Genomic DNA, 17840 nt, shown 5'->3' on the forward strand with positions numbered 1-17840 from the left:
TTGTACCTCTCAACGAAGATTCACCAATTTGCTTTTCTGTTTTTATTCATTTTTAGGAGGAGCTGAAGAAGTTATACTCCCAGCTGGAGATTTACAAAAGGAAGAAGATGCTAGCGAACAACCCGCACCTGCAGAAGAAGCGGAGCTCCAAGAAAGGTCTGGGGCGCTCGCTGATGAGACGCATCACCGAGATCCCAGAGTCTGTGCATCGGCAGTGCAGCCGGGAAGACAAGGAGGTGGGAGACTACGGGAGCAACCGGAACAGCATCTGCATGCTGAAGAAGAACCCGCTGGATCCCAGCCATCAGGTGAAACCAGTCAAGGAAGAGACGCTAAAGAACAAGGTTTTCTCTCTGAAGAAGTCCCACAGCAGCTATGATCATGTCCGTGACCAGAACGAAGAAGCCAACAGGGCCGCAGACAAGATGGAGACGGCCTCAAATGAAGGGTCGCTACTAGATACGCTGATGGGCAAAAAGCTGGTTAAGAAGAAGTCCAGTGAGAACATCAACGCCCCCAGTGAATCTACAGAGTCTGTTCCTTTAGTCTGCAAGTCGGCGAGTGCCCACAATCTAACAGCCGACAAGAAACCAATTCACCCCAGAGCGTCCATGCTACAGAAGTCTTTGAGTGTCATCGCCAGCGCCAAGGAGAAGACTTTGGGCTTGACTGGGAAGAGCCAGAGCTCAGAGGACAGCAATAAGAAGAGTCAGCCAAAGAGCAGAGACATGAAGGCAAATACAGAGACAGAGAATGACTGTCAGCCAAAGATGATCATCAGCCAACCGGTTGACTACAAACAAAGTGCAGCCAAGGGCAGGATCATGAAGCAGCCGGTGACCGACAGCCAGCCTGCAATCTGCTCCGATCCAGTCCGGGGAAAGGACCTTTACGATGTCTCCGAAGTGTGTCCATGGGAGTTGGAAGACCTGCCGACTCCGTCTGAGAACAAGATCCAGAAGCACGTCTCGATAGCACCGACAGAGTCGACGACGATTCATGGAGGCAGCACCAAAGGGAGTAAATCCCAGAAGCAGAAGGCCTCTGATCAGTCTCCATCAGGTGGAAGACACTCAAAGGAGAGTCAGAGGACGACTTCTGTACGAGCCGAGGTCTGTCCATGGGAAGAGGGAGGTGAGACACAAACCAGTCTCTCAGAAGGACCAAGGCAACAAGTGTCCAGTCAGTCAAGGTCAAACAGGCCTCATTCTACGTTAGAAAGCTCCAAAACAAAGCGAGCAGACATTTGTCCGTGGGACTTCGAAGAGCAGCAGAAGGTGACAGAGTTAGCCCGGTTTCCAGATACAATAAAGCAGAAAAAGAGCTCCTCTCCTGTGGACGGACGAGGTAGAAACCCCACTTCAGATGCTCCCAAAGGGGTAACATCTCTGCCCCTACCAACAACGAAAGCCGAAATCTGTCCTTGGGACTACGACAGTGCTGCGGTTTCTCCAAATACAGACAGAACACCCAGTCCAGCACAAGCACCCAAAGCTAAAGAATCGCCCACGATAAGGAAAGGCGCCCCTTCCACCAGGACGGTTGAGAAGGAAAAGTCAAAAGACACTGAGGATGAGAAAAGTTTAACAAAGTCCTCAGATAAACGTTTGAGCCAGCAGAAATTGTCAGAGGTCTGTCCGTGGGACGTAGAGAGTCCGCAGGAGGGGCTGCAGGTAGAGAAAAGGAAAAGCGCTAATGTTGGAGCAGCCAAACCAAAGCCGACTGAAGTTTGTCCGTGGGATTTTGAGGACGTGTCGAGTAAGAAAGGCTCTGATAAAAATGCCCCAGTAGAAAAGCAGAGCAATCCAAATTCAAAAGCTGCGGCTGCTAGTTCTGCTCCAAAGGCCGAGGTTTGCCCCTGGGACTTTGACGAGAGCAAATCAAGCAAGAAGGCATGACACTCAACCTGAATGGACCTCTGAAATTATAGTTATCAATGTATAATTTTTCTTTTTTCAATTGCAAAGAGTTATATATATATTACCTTTTACTATTTGTATGGTAACTTGGAAGCAAAGTTAACCCACAAGTTGCCTTCCTTTCTGAGGTTTTGTTCCAGCTTTACATATTTGGAATATGTACAAAACGACTAAACAAAGTCAAGAAGAGCATTCCAGATTACTACAGGAAAATTCCTGGAAATAAAATTGTAGACCAATTATGCAACCGTTACACTTTATGAGCAATGTCACACATCAGCTTTCTACATCTCTGCAGTCTTTACTTTCTGTTTGCTGTCTGATGTTTTTTCACCCACATGCGACAACAAGGTGATATTATTATGTGTTGGTTCCAGCTCAGAGTTTTTGTCTTTGTTGTCACATAGATGAGATTTGGGTTGAAGTATAAAACAGGAAGAATCTGCGAAGTGTGATGTGGTGTTTAACTTGTATTTAATGAGGATTTGATCCGAAAGCAGAAGGAAAGTAACTCAATAGCACCTTAGAAAACATCATAAATTCAGAACAGATTCTGTCCTTTATGTACATTTTATTCTCTTAATTTCCATATTATATCACTGGCAATCATACACACAGCATATATGTATATTTTAGATCTATTTAATTGTAGTTCTCTACAGATTAAAATGCTTCCAAGTCTGTAGAGATGTACTATACGTGCCTAACTATTAGCATTATCTTGTATCAGTCTAGAGGGAAAAAAGTGATTTTTGTCTGGATTTTGTGACGGTGATCTATATTAACAGCATGCACAGCCAGGTGCCGAGTAGCTGGACTCTACTTGCTTGTCAACTGATCAGTGCTAATGTTTTAGCTAGCGTTTTCCCCCATGAAACAGATAGTTTTGGCCTTGTTTTTATATCCCTTAAAAGCTAAAATGGAGAATACAGAAGGAGGTCATTTGTACCGGTCAATACACCCTGTCGCCATTTCCCAGATTATTGGTTTTGGTCGTTTTGTCCCTGACTTTTGTTGCCTTCTACTAAGGGACATCCCACAATTTGATGTAATTTACTGTTTTATCCACCAGAGGTCACTTAGGTTTACTGTAATAACGGTGTTTTCACACCAGATAGTCCCGTAGACGCTGCTCAATTGGGGATCAAACCGGAACATTTGTTACATTTTCAGCAAATGATCTAAACCCTTTGAAAAACCTGTTCCCCTCCTCGCCTGTGGGGGCACTGCAACAAGAACCACTGAAGTAAACAACATAAAAACTTCTGACAAAAATTCACAAAATGTAAACAAAAACGGAGTAGCGTCAGATTTTAGTGGATGTAGAATTTCTCTTTTGTTAAAGACTATGAACCATTTCTCCTGCTAGCGCTAGACTCTCGCTTTTGTTTTGGTTCTTTTTAACCAGAATGCCCTGTGTTGCAGTCCTCTTCCTGGTTTTGGAGCGGTCTCTGGTCCGCTTGGCATTCACATATCCATTCAAACCGCACCAGAGTTCACCTCAAAGGAACCGAGACGGAGGTTTGTAGGGGGACCAGAGTTCAGTTACACCTTCTGACTTCCCCAAACGAACCAAACGTTTAGACAAACAAACCAGAGTTTAATTAAAGTGGACTAAACAGGCCTGGTGTGAAAGCACCCTGTCTTTTTAACTATCTAGAACCAACTGTCCCAAATTGGATCAGAACCAAATAATGGTGATAATCTCTAATACAACGAAATGGGAGTATGAACTGGCGAAGATGCAAACTGAAGTCAGTCTGACCCGGTTTTGTTTGGGAATCCAGCATGGCTCTTTATGTTGCACCCAATGTGTTTGTGGATGCGGTTTAATGAATTATTCATGAGGTTCTGTCATATTTATGACTATTTATCTTCGTAATTCATCAAAATGCTTAACCAACAATGGAATGAATAAATTGCTTGTTTACGGGTAACAAAAAAAGAATAAAAAGAAGCAGCATTTTGGGTCAAAGTATGAAATGGGAGTACGAGTTGGTCCGATGTCTGTGATACCAGCATGGATTTTTGTGTTGCACCAAATGTGTGTTTGTGGATGAAACTTCATAAATCCACCATAAAGAGGTGAAGCAGTAACCTGGAGATCAACACAGCACTAAATCTCCTTTCAACTTTTCAGCCACTGCCTCAATAAAACCCTAAATATAAAGAATAGGCGAGCCATTTGAATGGATTTACACATAAAATAAGACGCATTTTACTTGGTTGTATCTTGGGATTTATTGGGAATTTTGCTCATCTGATTTTATTAGATAAAAGGAAATCACTTTTCATCATTAACCTGGGTAAAAAAAAAAAAAAGAAGCTCTCTTTAAAAAACAAAAATCTTTTAATTTGAACCCAAAGGACCAAGCAGTCGTTAGGAAATAAACCATAACAGTTTGTAGAAGCTAGCAGTCACGTCTCTGTGAAAGTTTGTATCACAAGTTGAAGGATTGTTGGCGCTTTTTAATTCACCAAATTTCAGCCTCTAACAACTCCGCTTATTTTTTCATATCAATGCTGTTGCTTCAACTGATGTATATATAATATTTAACATACACTGAAAAACAAGAATGGGTGATCAAGCTTGAAAAAAATCTAGTTAATTTGTTACAAGTAATTTAGTTGTCGTGTTAAACAAACTTAAATAAATTCAGTTTGACCAACTTAATTTGATTACGTGTAACAAATTAACTAATTTGTTTTAAGTTGGAGCTCCATTCTCTTTTTTTAGTGTACTATCTGCTGGGAGGTTTAACTAAAGGGAAATCTGAGTTAATGTGGGAGATTTACTGCCATGGGTGACGAATGACCTGCTCCTAGTTATTGTGCTTTTAGAGAGTTTTTTTTTAAAGAAAAGGGACTATTTTAGAAGAATTTACCACCTCTGATTTATGTGTCATGAAAATACTAATAGTAAATAAAGCAATATAATAATGGTAACTTTAAAAAAAAAGAGATATTTTTGCTTTAAAATGAATTTTAATCTTCAAATATGAGTAGAAAATACAATGAGTGCAATATCCCATCATAAAACTAAATATCACGTTACAGTGAGCCCAGTTTGTTCTTTAATTTGAATAATTTCTGATCGTCAACTTGCTGTTTTATTTTTCTTCTGTCCATTGTGTGTGTGTGTGTGTGTGTGTGTATTAAACTCTGTGAAACATACTGGTGTCTGTTAACTGTCGGTCTCTCTGGAAATGATCTCTGTATTTTATCGTCATCATCAAAGAATCGATGCAAGTTTGAACCCGAACCGTCGTCCTTGTGCCATCGCAGACAATGCCGTGTCTTGTAGCTTTTCTGTCCACTGATCGTTAACCCCGGTGTGTTTCAGTTCGGCTAGCCGCGTTCATTTAAACTGGACTCTTGTGACCGGACAGTGTCACACTACGGCAAGTACTAGCAAATCTACTACTACTACTACTACTATTCAATGCTGTAACGTCGTAATTCTTGCTCTTGTGGCTTCTGCATGAATTCAAGAACTTAGTAGGACTGATGTTTCACTGCCCTTGATGGAACAAAAAAAGGAAAATATGTTATATTTTATGGACTGTTACAAGTTGTATAGTGAGTGACACTGTCCCCAACCCACTGTATTTTGTGCTTGTTATGACTATTGCTCTATGACAAGCTTATAGCATCAATATATGGGAATATTTGGTAGATTTATATTGTGTTATATTGTGTTAGCATGTACATAAAAGATACCTCCTCTGCAATAAATATTTATATGAAAAAATTGTGTGGCCAATTTTATTATAATAAAGAAAACATTTAACTGAAATGAAAGCAGTAATTAATGGGGGAAACCATAAATAACTGGAACTATAAAAAACTAAAGATGCAACATCTTTAGTTTTTGTGTTTATGAATCGGGTTGGTTGTTCAATAATAACTGAATACATGTTTGAAAATGGTGTTTTCTGATATGTATTCATTACCCAATCAATTTAAACACAGTAGCAGTAAAATAGTTTAACCTTTTTAAATTGTGCACCTAGAAATGAACAAAAGTCTGTAAAGATCTAAAACTATAACTAATAAAAAACAATTCAAATCCAAAAATACTTTATTAATCCCAAAGGAAAATTCAATCTAAACTAACTAGACACAAAAAAGTCACAACAAAATAAAACAAAAGAAAAACCCAAAACTATTGTAACCCTGGGATTTGAAGATTTATACAGAAATCCGCTGAAAAGAACCAACAAATGCAGGATTTTTCTGCCTCTTTTTTTCTCCTACAGTGTTCTCTAATCCGACATCCAGCTGATCCAAGATGCTCTCATGATGCTGTTATGCCTCATATACCTTCTCAGGTTTGTTTGCTTTTTGCTTGTGCGGACATGCAGCTGGCCTTTAATGGCGTTGTGCATGGTAACCACAGCTTGGCTACTGTCCTAAAAGGCTTTTATGGCTCACTGTGGCGAGATAAGTTCACTGAGGAAGAGGTAGTCGATGGCAGAAAATGCTGACTTGTTGCAGAACTTCAGAATTACAAACCCAAATTTATTTATCTGCGTCTGGAAATCATAAACTGAGTTATTAATTCTGTTCAGATCCACTATTTTCATTAATCCCAGAATATATAGGCAGCAGCAAAACAGTGCTGAAGGGTAAACATGTGAACCAAACAGGGTAGCATTGATCCCAGCTTGTTGAGAACTTCAGGGACTTTCTGGTTAAATATAAGATTAATGCAGCCTGCAGCAGGGATTAAAATTACAGCAATATCACCAAGGAGATCCTGGGAATAAAATGTAATCCACTAAACTGTTGTGCACTGCAAAAATACAGTATTTCACCAATTATTTTTGGTCTAGTTTCTACTGCAAATATCTTAAAACACTTGAACTAGACTAATTTCAACATACAAGTCAATAATTTCTTAATATTGATTAAAAAGTACTAGTACTACACAGATTATTTCATTTATAACAAATCATTTTTTCCATTTTATAAGTGAAATAATCTGCCAACTTTTTAATCAATATTTAGGAATTATTGACTGAAAACAAGGTCCCACAAGATGTAAGCCAATTACAAATTATGCTAATAAAAACATAAGAGTAGTTAAAGCATTGATGAAGCATCTGGTGTTGACATGTCGGGGCCCCCCAATAAAAATCTGCTCAGGGCCCCACAAAGGTTTGGACCGGGCCTGGTGTTGACTCTGCAGGACAGAGGGGTCCAGCAGGACTTATTTTTACAGCGCAGACGGTGATTGGTGCGTGAATCACCGCGGTGATGTGGGCAGTGATGGACAGCGGCTGGAAAGATGAGAGGAAGCCCATCGCTTTGTCCACTGACTCATCCGTCTGCCGAGGCCGGGGGAGGGAGGTGGGAGGCGGGGGAAGACTGTGAGGACGTTGTGGATCCATGAGTCATGCGGAGGGGAGGGAGATGAACCGGGATGGAGGCAGAAACATGCAGCCAGCACCGTGTGACTGCAGCAGCAGTTAGACGGTCACCTAAACGTAACTGTGGTGAAGAGTTGGCTAAAAACACGACATGATTCAGCGGTGAGACGACTGACTCAGATAAAGAATTTTAAAGAATCAAACATTTTTCCACTGGAATAATAATAAAAAAAAAAGAATTTTGAATTCTACCGGTTTTCTCATAATTTTTATTTTTCAGAATTCTGATTTTAAATCTCATTCTAACTCTTTTTTTTTTTTTTTTTAGAATTCTGAGGTTTTTCTAAGAATGCAAACTTTTCTGTGAGAATCTAATTTTAATCTCATAATTATAATATTTTTGTCAGAATTAGTTTTTTCTCCCTCATTTTAAATCTCATTCTAACTCTTTTTTTTTTTTTTGCAGAATTTTCAAGTTTTTCTCATTATTCAGAATTTTTTTTAACAAAAGCTTTTTTCTCTGTATGTTGAATTAATCTCAAAATTATGAAATTTAATCAGAATTCTGATTTTAAATCTCATTCTGGTTTTTTAGAATTCTGAAGTTTTTCCTCATAATTCTAAGATTTTTCTAAGAATTCATTTTTTTTCTCTCTATCTGATTTTAATCTGAAAATTCAACAGTTTTTCTTGTAATTCTGATTTTAAAGGGTTGGGTTCTAATTCTAACTCTTTCTCAGACTAATGATTTTTTTCTGAATTTAGATTTTTAAAAGAATTCAAACTTTTTCACAAAATTCAAATTTAATCTCAAATCTGACATTTTTTCCCTCATAATTCTGATATTTCTTTTTCAGAATTCTGCTGTTTTTCCCAGAATTCAGAATTTTTGTAATTCTGCAATTTTTCACAAAATTTTGCAGTTTTTTACGAATTCTGAAGTTGTTCTCAAGAGTTCAAAGATTTTTCTATAAATTCACTCTCTTTTTCTCATAATTTTGATTTTAATCTCAGAATTCTGAGATTAAAATTACTACTGTTCTTTTCACAATTTTTTAAATCAGAATTCTCTTGTTTTCCCTCAGAATTTAGTATCAAAATTCAGCCATTTTTCACAGAATTCTGGGATTTTTTTCCCAGAATTTTGAAGTTTTTTCAGAATTCTGATGTTTTGCTTAGAATTTAGAGATATTTTTCTAGGAATTCAACCCTTTCCAAGTCAGGATTCTTTGTTTTTCCTCCTCAAATTTAGAGCTATAGTTAAATTAGGGTAAACTATTGGACCACCATTTTACTGCAGAAAAGAAAGGCCTAATTCTCAAGACAGTAAAGAAAAGTAGCAGTAGCCTTTATGTGAGGACAGAAACCAGAGCAGGTGGTTTAAAGATGAAACCGCTCAGGTGTAAACCGTTCCCTGATGTTTTCTCCAAATCTGTCTGTTATCTGTACGAGCCAGGAAGGCAACGCAACACAAACAGCAACGAGGAGGAGGGATGTGACAGACTGTGGGCTGAACACTTTGTGCAACAATCCTTTACTGAGCAAAGCGTGGTGACAGGAGGGAGAAAAGCAGGTTTTATTCAAACGGCAGTCGTAAAAGGCAGCAAGTGGGCAGCCGGCGAAATAAAACATACATAAAACACAGCCAGGATTAAAATCAGACGTGAAAACCAGGCTGAGGTTGTTTCCAGGAGGCGCAGTAGGTGGTCGACTATGAGACAATGACTCTGCAGGCGAGGTAGCAACCAAAATATTCCCTCCTTTTTTCCTGTTTTCTTTTTTTTTTATTGCAAATGATTGAAATAAATGTATGAAATAAAATGTATTGGTTTGATTTCTTGCTGCAATAAAAGACGGTGCTGTCTGCTGCCGAATGTCATTCTTTTAAAAAATCTTTCCATATTCATGACAAACACCACAGGACGATGTTTAAACACATCCCGCGACACATTTTCCGAGGCTTTTATCATTCGAAATGTGACGAGCCCCCGGTTGGCATCTATTCATGCTCAGTGATTGATTGCACCAAATTATAAACCCAAAGGGCTAATAGGCAATTTATCTCAGCGGCTGACAGGACGGAGGCCATTTCTGGCTCTTCTCTAATGTCGACTGACGAACATAATGGATTTGGCCCAAAATGAGATGTGATATTTCTGGAGATGAACTCTGCAAATATTGGCACATCAGCGCTGATGCTACTGCCAGTGAACCCAACATGTCAGTCAGTCAGAGGCGGCTCCACAAAGTTTAACATGGGAGTGGCAAGAGGTCTAAATAGAAACAACAAAATGTCGACAAAAAAACATATTAATTTATTGGACCGGCAGCTGGATTTCCATTATAAATGTACGCAAAACTGTCAATATTCTGGTAATGTCGAAACAAATGTTGCCGTTTTGGACCTTCATCGAACCGAGTTTACTGGACTCTCAGGTGTGAAAACACTGAAGTCTGAAGGTATAAAACAAAAAAATGTTTTAGGTACATTTTTAAATGTTATTTAAGTTGTTTTGAGTACCTTAAGGGTCTGACACCATTGATTTCTTTTGAATTCCCCCCCCCCCGCCAAACAAATATTTTGATTAAAGGTTGCATCTTTTTTTTTTTAACTTTTTGCAAAACTATGCAACATCATAGATGCAACCATATGACACACACACACACAATTTATAATTTCTTTACAGGAGCTTCAGTCAACATCGAAAAAACACAATGTAGCAATTATGGTGTTTCCATTAACTTTATTAAAAATCACATGGGAATAAGTTTGTTCACAAGATAATTCACAACATAACATGCCATGCCATCATCTTCCTCCCACTTCCTGTCGTCTTTTTCTTCATTTCTGCCAGTAGTAACATCATGTAGTTGATCACATGACTCCTGTGATGTGAGTCATGTGATCTTTTCGTGCAGTTTCTTTTTGTTGGTCTGGAAGCCATGGTTCATCTATGTTTTGCGCTGCGCTTGCCTATCCCAAGATGGCGGAAGTGATAAAAAATACAGTTAGTGTTTAAACGGATTTCTTATGGACTTATACGAAATCTTCATGTGAATAATAGGGTTCCAGTGACTAGAAAAGTAACATACATGTAGGCTACATGCTACATGCTAGCTAAGACATGCCGGTCTTAGCTAGCAGATAGAAGCTACTAAGCTAATTTTGCTACTTCAACAGTAAGTACTACAGTAAACATCTGATATTTATCTTAGTATTACACAGAGGTGGAGGAAGAGTACTTAAAAAGTTGTAATCGAGTAATAGTTGTAACAATACACGTGTAAACGTGTATTGTTTACACGTTAAATGTGAACGAGGTGATCTAAGCTTGTGGCTCGTTTATTGTTGTCATAGCGACTCCATAGCAACTGCCTTCCAAAACGGCTGTCAGGCACAAAGTTTACGGAAGTGCGACACATTTTTTGTTGTTGGTTCCTTACATTGAACTGAGTGGTTGTAGCGTGATAAAAAGTTTGATCATTTTGAATTTAGATTTTTCGAAATCTGGCAAAAAAAAAAAAAAAAATGCGCCTAGAAAAACGGAAATGTGATCAAAAATAGCGAGGTTTTTTTTTTTTCATAAAAGTTCTGTCATCAGACTGAAAGTAGGTGTAGAAGTCTGCCTCCATGTTGATGCCGCCTCCATCCTCCCTCTTTCTCACTCTTTCTCTCTCTCTCTGTGTTTCTCTTTCTCTCTCTCACACACACACACACACACCCACGCAGATAGGAGGCCTGGGGGAAGACTCTTATTGTCAGTGGGCTTTACTACAGCAGGAGCTAAATGGAAAGCTGAGTCTCTCACAGAAAGGCTGCTTCTTTACTGTCGATGGAGGAGACTGAACACATTTATTCGTTTCTTTTTCTACAGGAACTGAACTGGACCCTCCATAAAATGAAGTGCGCTTCAGCTAAAAGGATTTCACACTTTAAATATGATGTTAAAAAATCTGTGAAGGCGCCAGTTCAGAGACGCGAAGGAGGAAAGGAGACAAATCATGTTGCGTGAATGGAAACGCAATGGTTTAGTTTTTAGGAAAGCTGAAACAAGAAGAATATGAAGGAATTTGTTTATTGTTGAGAAATGAACAGATGAGAGTAATTCAAGTAAATCATAACATGGATGGACAGCTGGTTTCCCGGAATCACCTGACTCCGTGTTTTTCAAAGTTGGAGCCACCAGGGGGCGCTGTGGGTCTCAGGAAATTGGAGGGAAGATGAGAAAAAAAAGTTTAATCCTATAAATTTTTATGTTAAAAAATTTATGATTTTTAAAAATCTTAAATAAATTTATTTTATTCTTTTTAATCATATGACAACACAGTTAGAATTCTGAGGGGGGAAAAAACAATTAAAAATTCTGAGAATAAAGTCAGAATTCATTTTTCCAGTGGCCCTAATCCTCTTATGTACATTTCAAAGTCTTAATAAAAGGTTTGTAAATTCACACGTTGCCGCATGCATTGTAGTTTTTAAACAGCTCGTCAGGCTCTAAACAAGAGGAAACGTTCATTTTAAGCTGCAGTGACTGAATATGACCAGCAGATGGAGCTGTCGCTCCTTATACTGTCAGTTTATAAATCAAGTCCTGCGGTTTTGTCTCTTTTTATTTCGTCTTTCATTTTTTGTTTTGTTCAGCCACCAGTCCAAAAGTTATAGTGAATATTTAAGACCACACGAGGTGCTCTTTGTTTGTTTGTTTCTGTGATTACTGTAATTGCTTTAGAGATAATATTTTTGAATACTAGAGTGCTCCAAAATAGACAAAACAGTTTTCAGACACAGATTAGTAAATTTGCACGTTCCCACCTACACTGTAGATATTTAAAACTAAAACTATTTCTGACTTCCCCTCACACATTGCATTGGATCTGCTGACAAACAATCCTCTGTCTGTGACTATTGACCGCAGGAGGTTGTCAGGCTCCAAACATGATGCGTTTGAGGTCCAAACAGGAGTCTGGGTGCTTTGTCAGCATGACATTACAGTCTACAGATTCTCAATGTCCCCTTGGTTTCTTCCACAGACTGGTACCACATTAAACCTTCAATAAATCTGGGAACCAGACACCCCCCAATATGGCGACGTTGCATATTAAATGAACTGAAAATAGCTTGAATGTTTTATTCTTATTTCTGAGGTTTTCTATCGTACTAAACCAACTACAAGTGAGCATGTTTCTTCTGTATGTCAATAAGGAGAATTGATAGTTTGATGTCTTTGGGTTGTATTGAGTTTTATTTTTCTTCTTTTTTTCTACGTATTAGTTTAAAACTTGATCAGTTGTCTATTATTGTTGAAAATAACTCTTGTGTAGACCCCCATTCAGTTTTTTTGGTTTTCTTTACATCTTTGATTTAAGCACGTTACCAGACTGATTAAATATAATTGTCATTAATTAAAGCTTATTAATGCCAATTAATTCTTTCTTTAGGTTATTATCTGTAACCCAAATAAATGAAACTGTGACTACTTAAATCATCAGTGTAAACAGAAAACCCCACTGCAGTAAAACGACGCAGCTTACTGAGGCTTGAATGAACGACCTTGATGCTGTTAGCTGCTGAATTGAGCTTTTAAGTTGTTTTCCAGCTTCAGTAATTGATCAGTATTTGAACTATTCAGTAATAGTTACAATAGTAATTGTTGATGCTTTTTGTCAGAATCTGTGTGACTTTATCCACAACAACGCAGAAGCACAATTTATGCTGTTATGGGAAGATGTCTTACTTGGCCTCACTAAAAGCTCAACGGTTCAGAGTTTCTCATAAATCCTTTATTGTCACTAGCTAAATATCATATTCATTGTTCCAGGTAGGGGAAGCCATGCCTTGCTGCATTTTACAATGAAGTTAAGTTTTATATCCAGACTATCAAAGACTCTGACAGAAAATAGCTATTAAAACAATTGAAATCTGTATTGCTTTAAATGAACCATTAGCTTTTTCTTTATCTTGAATATGTTTATCTGTATTTGTTTTTTCTTGAGGCAGAACAAATGAGGTATAACTCTGTCGTTATACAGTGTGTCTGCGAATAAAGTTTAAAAAAAAACATCCGCCCCCTCTCCCTCCCCCTCACCCAACAGACTTCTTGTGGCTTTGATGTGAAGCTGTGATGTCACTCATCCTGTCTGTGACATCACAGCCGCCTGTCTTTGTATTCCCAGATTCCACAGAGAAATTCATTTGCAGTCTTCAATCTCTAACAGAAAGGAACAATGGCAGGACATAATTTATTATTGGCGAACAAGGAAATTATGGAGAAGAGCAGCGAATTCTGTAAGCTGAAAGAAAAAAATAAGCAGCTTCAGCAAACAGTTCAGAATCTGAGGCTGAAAATTGAGAAACTTAATGCCAGAAAAAATGACGGGCAGACAGAAAATGAAGTGTTGGCCAATGAAAATGGCGACTTAAAAGAACAAATTAGGATTTTGAATAGTGAATTGGAGGAGGATATAGCAACGATAAGGCAGCTTAAATTAGATAATGATATACTGTCAAGGTACAATGCGCAACTGGAATGGAGAGAATCGGCAATTCAGAAAAAACTGGAAGATTCAAAAAAAGAAGCATTGGCTCAACTGGAGAGACTTAACAAGACAAACAAAGAGTTGAATGAAGAAATTGTTGGATTGAAATTAAAGATGGAGAGAATTAAAAGCGGGAAAGAAAATTCAAAGAATGAGCCACAAGATGAACAAAAGATGGAGAAAACAGAGAATCAGACCCCAGAAGAAGAAACTAAAGAAGAGAAATCAAATATATTAAAGACAATTGGGAGAACATTTATTAAAATGTATCAATCAGGGACTTTAAGATATTGGGTGCCACCCTGGATATTTTAATTTCGAAATAAAATGTCTAAATAACGACCAGAAAAGCAGGGTAAGATTCAGATGAAGCTTGAGAGCAGAGGCAGAAATCTGCGGTTTCCAGCGGGAGGGACGGACATCAGAAGAACGTGACCACCGCAGGCCCCTAGGAGTCTCACATCTTTTCCAGGACTGTGTCTCCGACCCGCCTGCTGGAAACTATCCGTCGGATTGTCGAGAAGATTCAGGAAGAGCAGTGTGGTTTTCGTCCTGGTCGTGGAACACTGGACCAGCTCTACACCCTGCAGGGTCCTGGAGGGTGCACGGGAGTTCGCCCAACCAGTCTACATGTGTTTTGTGGACTTGGAGAAGGCGTTCGACCGTGTCCCTTGGGGAGCCCTGTGGGGGGTTCTCCGGGAGTATGGGGTACCGGGCCCTTTGATACGGGATGTCAGGTCCCTGTATGACCGGTGTCAGAGTCTGGTCCGCATTGCCGGCAGTAAGTCGGGCTCGTTTCCGGGAGGAGTTCAAGTATCTCGGCATCTTGTTCACGAATGGGGGAAGAAAGGAGCGGGAGATCGACAGGCGGATTGGCGCAGCGTCTGCCGTCAAGCGGGCGCTGTACCGGTCCGTCGTGGTGAAGAGAGAGCTGAGCCAAAATGCAAAGCTCTCGATTTACCAGTCGATCTACGTTCCCACCCTCATCTATGGTCATGAGCTTTGGGTCGTGACCGAAAGAACGAGATCGCGGATACAAGCGGCCGAAATGGGTTTTCTCCATAGGGTGGCTGGGCTCTCCCTTAGAGACAGGGTGAGAAGCTCAGTCATCCGGGAGGGACTCAGAGTAGAGCCGCTGCTCCTTCACATCCAGAGGAGCCAGTTGAGGCTCGGGCATCTGGTCAGGATGCCTCCTGGACGCCTCCCTGGTGAGGTGCTCCGGGCACGTCCCACCGGGAGGAGGCCCCGGGGAAGACCCAGGACACGCTGGAGGGACTATGTCTCTCAGCTGGCCTGGGAACGCCTCGGGATTCCCCCGGAAGAGCTGGAAGAAGTGGCCGGGGAGAGGGAAGTCTGGGCCTCCCTTCTGAAGCTGCTACCCCCGCGACCCGACCCCGGATAAGCGGAAGAAGATGGATGGATGGATAAATTGCTCCTTGGAAGCCGGAGTCCGATACGCCTGCGGTTTCCAGCGGGAGAGACGGACATCAGAAGACCGTGACCACCGCAGGCCCCTAGGAGTCTCACATCTTTTCCAGGACTGTGTCTCCGACCCGCCTGCTGGAAACCAGCTGCTGACGGGACGTCCGTGAAGGGGGGACAAGTGAGTAGCGTTTAAATTAAAAAGTGAGCGAACGATTGAGGGTCGTTGGGGTGTAAAACCCCATGAATCCTAGGCACTGATAGGTAGCAGAAGGACGGCGGAGTCCGCGTAAACTGAAAAACCCGTAATACCAAGTGTGTGTGTGAGTGTGAGAATACTTGGAGGAATTTAAATACCACTAGGTATTTGTCCTCATACCAAACGGCAGGAGTGCAAACGGTGAACCTCTTGTGGATGCATGTAGGCAAGAATTTCCCACCTGAAAAGGTTGAAGAGGGAATTACCACAACAGGGGATTGATCACCGTCCTGCTAAGAATTTATCCAGTCTTTTAGAGTCCACCCTGTGTGTTTTTAAGACTGGAACGAAATTGACTAAATTGCTCAAAATGGGAAAAGGGAATAGCAAATTAACACCGAAAGATAAACTCCAGTGTGAGGACTGGAAGTTTATGGAGAAACAAAACCCTAACTCAGTAAAGAATTTAAATAAATTGATAGAAAAATATAACTTTCAGGGCCAATTAAACACTCAAAAAAAATAACTGACTGAGTTATAGGATGAAGTATGACAGAAAACAAAAATCAAATCAATAAAAGATGAGTAGTGGAGGAATGGGTGAGTTAGAAAAGTGGATGGAGGAGCTAAAAAGAGAGAAGAAGGCAATCAGAAAAGTTGGGATAAAACAGGAGAGCAAGAAGAGTGAAGCAGATCAGGCAGCAGAGCAGGGAGGAGCTCAGGTAGGAGTTATAAGAAAAAAAGCAACCAAATACAAAAAGAAAATAAAAAAAGAAGGTTTTGAAGATATAGAGTATAGATAAATAAATAAATGACAAAGTTCACTCCATCGATTAAATTTTGACATAAGGGTGTCTATATAGTCTCTATTGTTCACTTATTTATGTTACTGAAGCCTGATTCTAATGCTGTGAAGCATTATATTTAGTATCTGGGTTAATGTGTAGATTAAGTTTAGACTGAGGTTAGGAGTAGTTTTGTGTTCTGGTAATGTCAAGGTCTAATGGTGCGTTCACACCAAACACGTTACGCGCGTCAGAAACGTGTCCAGCGCTTCAAGTTCAGCGCGTGTCCACTTTGCTGCGTTCACACCAAACGCGTTTTGAGCGTCAGGCGCGTCTGGTTTACAGTCAAAGTCTATGTGGAGGCTCGTCGAAGGCCGTTGTGCGTTTTGAATCGTTTGATGCATCAAGAGCGTCCAACGGAAAACAACGGCTAGAACTGACGTGCCCTCGACGCGCCTCCAGTCTTTCAATGTACACCAGACGCACCAAATGCTAGTTGTCAAGCATTTCGCGTCAAGCGTCTGCATTCAAAGTGCACACGCGTCGAACTTGAAGCATCGGAGACGTTTTTGATGCACGTTTTGCTCAACACCTATCATTTTGCACATCTGGTTTACATTCACAGTCTATAGAGGTGTGTCAGACGCGTCAGCTCTAGCCGCTGTTTTCCGTTGGACCCTCCAATAATAGTGTGTTTGGTGTGAACGCACCATAATGGTGCATTTACTACGAGGCAATAAACTACTTTAAATAGTCAAGATTAATCAATCTGGTTCCATCCATCCATTCATCCATCCTCCCTCCCTCCAGTATTATTATTATTATTATTATTATTATTATTAATAATATTATTATTATATGTCCTGTAGTGTTAAATAAAAAGGCTGCTATATGTGTTCAAGTAAGGAGCAGTTGGTAAATGCATCCATTTCTGAATAAAAGTGATATATTGTAGAATAAAGGTCGTACGGGTCAGTAAAAGTGAAATGGGTTCATTTTCTAGAGGACTGTGTCATGGCTGGTGACTTTTGAAATGTCACTAGATGGGTTTTTTTATTGTTTGATTATGATAAAGACGGTGATAAGGAGGTCTGGTTCTGTTCTGGGGACGGATGTGGGATCTAGAAATTCTTTATAAACTGAAGAACATTTCGGACGACCCACAGGATCAACTTCATGAAACTCCTATGAAACAGCATATCTTCAGTCAAGAGACTTCATCACAGCCGCTGTTATACAGACTGCTACAGGAGATCCTTCCTGCCCAGAGTCATCTACATCTACAAAAACTCTTTGAAGATACTTGGATAATATGAATTAAATCAGAAATTGATTTCCCTTTGGGGTTTGGAGTATTTCTGACTTGAATTGTTTTTGTTGTTCTATTTGTGAGATTTGTTCTTTATCCTTTCACAGCCACCAGAGGTCCTCGTTTCGCTTGTTTTTGGGTCTAGCTCAGGTCATTGCCTGAATGTGTTGGGTTTCCTTTTTTAAAGATAGATTTAGGACTTTATTTTGGATTATTCTTTATCCTAAGAATATAATGTTTCAGGTGTTTAGTATATCTAAATTGCTCTAAGGTATGAGTGTGCTATTTTAGTCCTTT

General features: G+C 39.9%; 1 protein-coding gene across 2 annotated transcripts in view; it reads left to right on the top strand.

Moving 5' to 3' along the window:
* The window catches only part of gpr158 (G protein-coupled receptor 158), a 69312-nt gene extending 66165 nt beyond the window's left edge, over window positions 1-3147 (top strand). For both annotated transcript variants that reach the window (XM_014471270.2, XM_023326736.1), the window contains one exon: window positions 57-3147. In XM_014471270.2, coding sequence (XP_014326756.1) covers window positions 57-1898 — 1842 coding nt within the window. In that variant the 3' untranslated portion in view covers window positions 1899-3147. The remainder of the gene's footprint in view (window positions 1-56) is intronic.
* The last annotated feature ends 14693 nt before the right edge of the window (window positions 3148-17840 follow it).

Source organism: Xiphophorus maculatus, chromosome 21 (genome assembly GCF_002775205.1).
Source record: "Xiphophorus maculatus strain JP 163 A chromosome 21, X_maculatus-5.0-male, whole genome shotgun sequence".
NCBI lineage: Eukaryota > Metazoa > Chordata > Actinopteri > Cyprinodontiformes > Poeciliidae > Xiphophorus > Xiphophorus maculatus.